Source organism: Augochlora pura, chromosome 9, assembly GCF_028453695.1.
Source record: "Augochlora pura isolate Apur16 chromosome 9, APUR_v2.2.1, whole genome shotgun sequence".
Taxonomy (NCBI): Eukaryota; Metazoa; Arthropoda; class Insecta; order Hymenoptera; family Halictidae; genus Augochlora; species Augochlora pura.
This window is the reverse complement of record NC_135780.1, coordinates 12,176,492-12,184,489: the sequence shown is the minus strand read 5'-3', so window position 1 is coordinate 12,184,489 and position 7,998 is coordinate 12,176,492. Positions and strand designations below refer to the sequence as shown.

Genomic DNA, 7,998 nt, shown 5'->3' with positions numbered 1-7,998 from the left:
GTTGCGACCCGACTCAGTTGTTGTTTTGTTTGTTGGTAGTCGTGTTTCGTTTATTCATTAATCATTATTATTTATTAACAGGAACATCATCGAATCTTTGTTCGTTACATCGTCATCGTCGTACGTTTTCGCTACAATTACAATTCGTGTGTGTGTGTGTGTGTGTTTGATCGATCACTATAAATTCACAAGTAATTTATATATATATATATATATATAAATTTATCACCACCGGCGTTAATTGATCATCGGGCCAAGTAGCGTGGTAGTGTGTATACATACTTTTTTGTTTTGTTTTGTTTGCGTGCATATGTATATACAAATAACGAGATATATATATATACACACACGTAAGAGCCGCACGCGGCGCGCGCACACACACACGCAGAGAGACAGCACACACGCAGCTACGCAGAGGAGCGCACACACATACACACGCGCAAGTGTCGACACGGGCGCGTGTGTTCCCCGTTTTCCAAATATACACATGTACACACACGCGGTGAGAAACACGCGCGCGCGCGCGCAGCCACGCATACACAGACGCAGACGCAGCAGCAAACATACAAGAATGCACAACGCGCTCGCACGCGCGAAACATATTTATATACCGGGTGTCAATCGATCGTTGTCATCAAAATCAGCGCGCGCGCACGCGGCATCGAGACACGTTTGTTCGGCCGCGTATCATCCATGTATAAATAAATTAATTATCATCAACCGTGCGATATATCGATGTACGATATATATATATATATATGTTATAACAACGCGTAATCGGTCATTTTTTGTTCGGACGTTTCCAAGGTCGAAGCGGGCGAGAACTCTTTCATTTCTCACAATCTCTCTCTCTCTCTCTCTCTCTCTCTCTTTGAAACACAATTAAATAATTTACACACGTCAACAAAGAAACGAGAAGGGTGGGGCAATTCGAACGAGACGACGCGGTCGACGAAAAAAAAAAAACAGAAAATAGAAGAAAAATTGATAAATAAGTTACAACGATTACGACAATGAGTGTGTGTGTGTACCTCGCGCAACTCTCGCGGGCTTCGACGTCGAAAACTTGGAATAATAAAGCCGTCCCGTCGTCGGAACGTCGCTGACGACGCCGGTTTTCTTCTCATTTACATATATATATTTTTATATATATATATATATATTTATTTATTTATTCATTCATTCATTTAGTCATTTATTTCTTCATTCATTTATTTAGTTATTTATTTATTCATTCATTTAGTTATTTATTTATTTATACTTTGTTTTATCTATATATTTATATATTCATTTATTTATTTGTTTGTTTATACAACGTATCGCCGAGTAATGGTATTTTCTGTGAATTGATGGTGTGCCGCGCATCGTCGGAGGCGTGTACCAGTTACGAGGGAGAAAAGAAAAGCCAACGGTGTTTTTTATTTCAAAAGGACCCGCGTTTTTCGCTTGAGGAAAAGCAACACCCAGGACTCACAATGATGTTCGTCCACTAATGCCCGGTTCGACGCGATTACAGCGAAAACGAGTCGCGGGAAACGGTCACGCGAGATCCCGGGCTTTTCTTTTCGCCGTTCCGAGTCCGTTCGCGGTACCGGAAGGAAGAAAATCGACGCGATATGGTTCCGATTATGGGGAGCAAAGTCGCCGCGATCGAAATCAATATCCACGGGAAAGTTAGATGGTTAATTACTATGAAAATGTTGTATTATTAGCGAAGAAAATTCAATCAGCGTTCGGTAAATTGGGGTTGCCTATGGGAATCCCAGTTTACCGAACGAGAGACTTTTCGGAAAGACTCCTCGATCTATCGTTTTTACTATAACAGACTACGGAAATTAGAATTAATTTTTTCATTGACTAATATAAATTATAGAATATAGAATTGATTTTGTAGAATAATTTATAGAATAATTTATAAAATTGGATTTATAGAATAATTTATAGAATAATTTATAGAATACTGATTGCTTTTAGCTAGATTAAAACAATTCACCGAACCTCATACAGTTAATTCCAAAATTAGGGGTCGAATAATTGAAATAGCGAACAAAGGGTTGTAAACCCTAAAAAATCTGAACTTCGGTAGCCCGATAATTAATATTCGAAAGATCAAAGAGTCTACCAATGAAAGTCCCTAACAGTTCCCAAAGTATCGTATCAGGAATTGCTAGGGACGAGAAGACCAACAGCTGACTGTAATGGCGCGAAGTTGGCCACGCGTGGAGGCTATTTCCCGTGGATCTACGGGGCGGCAACAGACACACCGGTTTTTCCCCCTCCCCGAAGCGACTCTAGGAAGACCGATATATATCTCACGGTACGAAAAGAAAACTGCGTAATCCGAGCGGCGAAAAGTGGGAGGGAAGGCCGCGTGATAAAAAATCTCACGAAGGGACGACATCGTTTGAATCCTAATTCGTCGTAAACTTTCTCGCTCGTAACTATATACGCACGGTACATACAAACGCTTCTCCACTGGCTCGTTACTCGATTACTCTACCTGTCTCTCTCTCTCTCTCTCTCTCTCGCTCTCTCTCATTCTCTCTGTCGCGCGCGGATACGAATACATGTACATAGAATATATACAAAACGTTTTCGGGGCGGGGGGTTGGTTGGGGGCGGGTGGAGTTTCTACCAAGCACTCTCTCTCTCTCTCTCTCGTTGCATGCACGCTACACGTCCTATCGCCCGCGAACAACACGCTCTCTCTCTCTCTCTCTCTCTCTCTCTGTTTCTCTGTCTCGATCTCTGCTTCTGTGTCTCGCTCTCTCGTTAAGTAATCCTTGGACACGGATCGCAGAAAGAGAGAGAGAGATAGAGATAGAGAGATGGAGAAGAAGGAATCAGTCACGCGATCCGAAAGAAAACTTGCGAAGCAAGAAAGACAAGAGAGGAGAGAGAAATCTCGAGAACCTATCTGTGAACAATGATACTCGGATGATTGGCGGGCGTGTTGGCGTGTTTTTTTGGGGGTAGTGGGGGTCTCCGTGGGTTGAGGCGCGCGCGGGGGCGTTTGGATACGATAGAATAATATTAATAATAATTAGAATAATAATAATAATAGTAATATAATAATAATAATATAATAATAATAGTAATAATAATAATAATAGCGAAATAGTAAATAATAGTAAATAACAATAATAATAAATTAGTTCTGTACAAAGTTTTTCGCAATTCGAGCATGATAGAATATTAATACCTAAAGAACGGGCCGGGCGCGACGGTTTATCCGCGAACGTCGGCCGCGGGCCCCACAGCATCTCGTCGTATGTATAGCGCGTATACATACACATAATATACTCTTTTCTTCGTGCTCGGTCCGTCGAGCTCCTCACTTAAAAAAGGAAAACAAAATAGAAAGAAAGGGGGGTGGGTGGGGCGGGGCGGAAAGAGATAGAAGAGAAACGGAAAAGAGGGGTGGCGGGGGCGAAGAGAAAAAAAAATGATACAATTGTCTTTTCCATCGGGACAAAAAGAATGCTCCCTCGTCCGCGAGGATCGTCGGCCGGGTCTCTCTCTCGTTCCGGTCCTCCGGGTGGTCTCGGTCAGCGACGCGGGCGCGAGAGCGCGCGCGCGCTCGCAAGGATCCGAGGGCCTCTCTCCGCTGCTTCGAGAGGGCCGCCGCACACATCACCGGACGACGCGCGTCTTCCACAACCGAAAAGGCGACCCGGTAACAACGAAACGGAATTTCAAGGAGTTCGCTCACAGCTTTGTCACGATTCGCGCGCGCGCTGGCCTCGGCGAGGAACCACGTGAACGCGCGTTGCTGGGTGTCGGTCGGGGGTCTCTGGCACCGCGGAACTACACTTCCGTCGCGAGCGTCGCCGCCAGCGACGAGTCGTGCCTATAATGATCGTCTATCACGTACACACCGCAGCCGGAATCCGCGGCGCCGCCGCCGCCGCCGCCGGCACCGGGCGGTCCGCTGCCGCCCTCGGCGATCGACTGCGGCGGCCTCTTCAGCAGCGCCGCCTCCGCCGCGCAACAGCTGTCCGTGGCCGCGTTCCCGACAAACACCGACGACCTTTTCGCGGACTCTATCACACCGACGCCGACGCCGACGCCGACACCGACACCGATCCCGAGACCGAGTCCCAGGCAGTCCTTCTCCTTCTGGAATAGATGGGACGCCCTGTGAGCGGCGGCCTCGGTGTTCAGCTGCTTGGTCGTCCGCGTTCGGCCGTCCTGCAGCACCGGTTCCGGCTTGTAACCCGAGCACGAGCTGTCCAGCGTGACGTCCGTTTGAAACGAGGAGTCGAGGTCGTCCTGTCTGGCCGACGCGGCGTTGTTCACGCTCTTGTTCGCCGTCCAGGTGTTCTTGATCATGTGCGCGTCGCCGGTGCCCAGGGTGCAGACGCTGCCGCCGCCAACGCCGCCGCTGATCATGCCGCTGCCGCCGCCGCCGAGCAGTCCGACGTTCCCGATGCCCACCGTGCTGCCGGTGGAGCCGACGGTCCCGCCGACGCCGCCCATCACGCCGCCGCTCCGCTTGCTCATGCTGCTGTGCACCGCGTTCCTCTCGTTCTGCAGTCTAGCCTCTTCGTCGGCCTTGGCCTGCTCGCGCTTCTGCCGCCTCTTCATGCACATCACCGCGACCGCAGCCACGAGGATGAACGCCGGCACCGCGGTCGACAGGGTGGCTATCACGACCACGTGCTCGGTGGTCAGGCCGGCGTCCCTGGGCTCCGCGGACGCCACGTGCCTCGAGAGGTTGCCGGACCAGTAGCTGGCCCCGGATGGCGGCACCGCCGGCACGGCCGTGTTCGACGACGGCGAGGCCGCTGCCGCGATCGCGGGCAACACGGCCGTTCCGCTGCCGACCTCCTCGGCGCAGGTGTCGCCGTGCCAGCCGTTCGGGCACTCGCAGATGAACCCGTTCACCCTGTTGCGGCACGTGCCGCCGTTCTTGCAGGGCGCGCTGCGGCACTCGTCCACGTCCACGCTGCAGTCCTTGCCGGTGAAGCCGGGCTTGCAGTCGCACCGGTAGTCGTTGGTCCCGGATATGCACCGGCCGCCGTTCGCGCACGGCTTCGCCAAACAGTAGTCGACCTTGTCCTGGCAGATCCGACCGACGTAACCCGGCACGCACTGGCACCGGAACTGGTTCACCAGATCGACGCAGGTCGCGCCGTTCAGACAGGGATCGCCCTGGCAGTCGTCGATGTTGGTCTCGCACCGCTCGCCGGTGTAACCGGCCGGGCATGTACACCTGAACCCGTTGACGATGTCGGTGCAGCTGCCGCCGTTCTCGCACGGATTCGGCGAGCACTCGTTCAGCTGGGACTCGCAGTCGTTGCCCGTGTAGCCGGGAGGACACCGGCAGACGTACCCGCGCAGAGAGTCGTCCTCGCAGGTGGCTCCGTGACGGCATGGCGAATCGCGACAGGATCTCGTGCTAATCTCGCAGTGACGACCGCGCCAGCCGGGTGGACAGGTGCACTTGTACGCGGTGCGATGCTGTTGCTGCTGCTGCTGCTGCTGTTGCTGCTGCTGCTGCTGCTTCGACGAGGACGAGGACGAGGAGGAAGATTGGTCCTGCTGGGCCACCGACTTCGCCAGACCGGCCACCGACAGGCTCGAGTTGCTGTACGACGAGTCCATGCTGCACGAGCCGCCGTTCAGGCAGGGCTTCGAGTGACAGTCCAAAAGCGGTTTCTCGCAGTCAGTGCCGGTGAAGCCCGGCGCGCACGAGCAGGTGTACAAGCCCAGGCCGGTGTTGAAGCAGGTGCCGCCGTTCACGCAGGGCTTGTGATTCGTGCAGTAGTTCAGGTCCTGGTTGCAGAACAGACCGCCCCAGCCCTCGTCGCACAGGCACTCCCAGGGCTTTTGGCAGCTACCGTGAAGGCAGCCAGGGTATCTCACGCACTGGTCGCAGTAGGCGCCCTTCCACCCCTTGTGGCATCTGAAAGCATCCAGAAACAGAACCGATTCGTTAGTCACCAAAGCCTCGGATTTGTCATTTATTGCTAGAGACGTTTTAGCCACGACGTCTTTAAAATTATCATTTAGTTCTAGAGACGTTTTAGCCACGACATCCTCAAATCGACCATTTATTTTGATAGACGTTTTAGCTACGGCATTCTCAAGTTTATCATTTACTTCTAGGGACGTTTCAACCACGATATCCTCAAATTGATCATTTACTTCTAGAGACGTTTCAGCCATGACATCCTCAAATTTATCACTTATTTGGATAGACGTTTTAGCCATGACATCCTCAAATTTATCACTTATTTGGATAGACGTTTTAGCCATGACATCCTCAAATTTATCACTTACTTCGATAGACATTTTAGCCTCGCACTAACCAAGAACAGAGAGAGAGAAAAGGAGAGAGATAGAGAGGTAGAGGTCGTCTAATCGCGAGGAATCGAGGATCGCCGAAAATCCCCGGTCCGAAAGAATGCTCCGCCGTGGAAAGAGGGTTCCGGGGCCACCGGGAGGGGGACGAAAAAAGAGAGTCTTTGCCCGCGACAGAGGATACGCAAAGGTGGGCAAAGCCGGAGGAGCTCGGACGAGATGAAGAAGAAGACGACGACGAAGACGAAGGAAAGGATCGAAAGGGAAAGAGAGACGCAACAAGAGAGAGAGAGAGAGAGAGAGAGAAGGGAGGGCGGGGAGGATATGGTGGTCGGCCATTACGTGCAAGGGGGTTACGCTGGCGCAGGAAGGACAAAGAGGCGCGCGGAGGGAGAAGGCGACAGAAAGGTGTGTGCGTATGTACGTATGCGCGTATTACGGGGTCGCGAGCCTGTGTTTGGCCGCGTGTGCGTGGCAGCCGCGCACACGTGTGTATGCGAGAGCACATGTATGCGTGTGTGCGAGCTCGGAGAAAGAAGAAAGACAGGTAGGAATAGATCGGAGCGGCAGCGAGAGGAGAAGAGAGAAAAAGAGAGAGAGAGATGGGGTGGGGGTTGTGTGCGAAGAGAGAGAGAGAGAGAGAGAGAGAGAGAGAGGAGCGGAGGAGGGAGGAAGAGCCCGAGCAGCTCGCCGGTCGGGAGAGAGACAGGAGAGGAGATAGAATTCGAAGGAGAGTGGGGAGACGAGTCGTCGAGTAGTGTTCCCACGGTTCGAGCCTCGGCACAGCCGTTCAGTATGCGGGTCAAGGAAAGGTTACGCTGCTCTCTGTGTGTGCGCGCGCCTTGCTCTGCCCACCAACACAAGCCGGCACCTTCTTCGCGGAGCCACCTTCCTTTCCTCTACGTGTGTGTACTATGCGCTGGTGTGTGCCTCTCTCGCTGGCTTTCCTGTGTCTGTGCGCGCGCGGATCGCGGACAGAGAGAAAGAGAGAGAGTAAGAGAGAGAGAGATAGCCGACAGAGCCGTCGACGTCGCATGACTATACCATTAAATCCCGTGTACTCGCGCGGAGACGCCGAGCGTAATCGAGAGAGTCTTCTTCCTCGCGCGAGAGAGACCAGGATCGTGAGCGCGCGCGCGCGCGCCCGCGATGAGAGTTAGGAGCCGAGGGGGACGGAGACAGATAGATAAATAGAGAGAAAGAGAAACAGAAACCACCGGTATGAAACGACCGAACTGTGCCGCGCGGATCTTCGTACTCCTCGTAGTCGTTTGTACATACGCGCCTAGCCAACGAGAGAACCGCCGATTCCTCGAACCGTTCTCTCTCTCTCTCTCTCTCTCCGCTCGCGAACTCTTCTTCCTCCTCCTCCCCCGCTCCTCTGGAGTCGCTCCGCGAGGGACCGGCGACAACGACGGTCGCGATCGAAAACCTTTCGAATCATATTTTCGAAAATAGACGGCCAGGGAGAGGCGGACTCCTCGACTCTCTCTCTCTCTCTCTCTCTTTCTTTCTCCGATTTAAACGTTCCCGCGGCCCGGCTGGAATTTACGAGCGGCTGAGTTACGGTCTCTCGTGTCGGCGTCGGGGCCTCGGATCCTTCGAATGTTTAACGCATCTATGTTTAAATAAAATCGTCGCTTTTAATAGCGGGCCGCTCGCGCGCGGTGATGATAATCGCGCGGCTATGCG

General features: G+C 52.4%; 1 protein-coding gene across 1 annotated transcript in view; it reads right to left on the bottom strand.

Annotated features, from left to right (window-relative positions):
- Positions 1-2,718: 2,718 nt before the first annotated feature.
- Positions 2,719-7,998, bottom strand: part of Delta (neurogenic locus protein delta) — a 36,659-nt gene continuing 31,379 nt past the window's right edge. Inside the window, exon 4 of the mRNA XM_078190744.1 lies at positions 2,719-6,284. Coding sequence (XP_078046870.1) covers positions 3,808-6,284 — 2,477 coding nt within the window. The 3' untranslated portion in view covers positions 2,719-3,807. The remainder of the gene's footprint in view (positions 6,285-7,998) is intronic.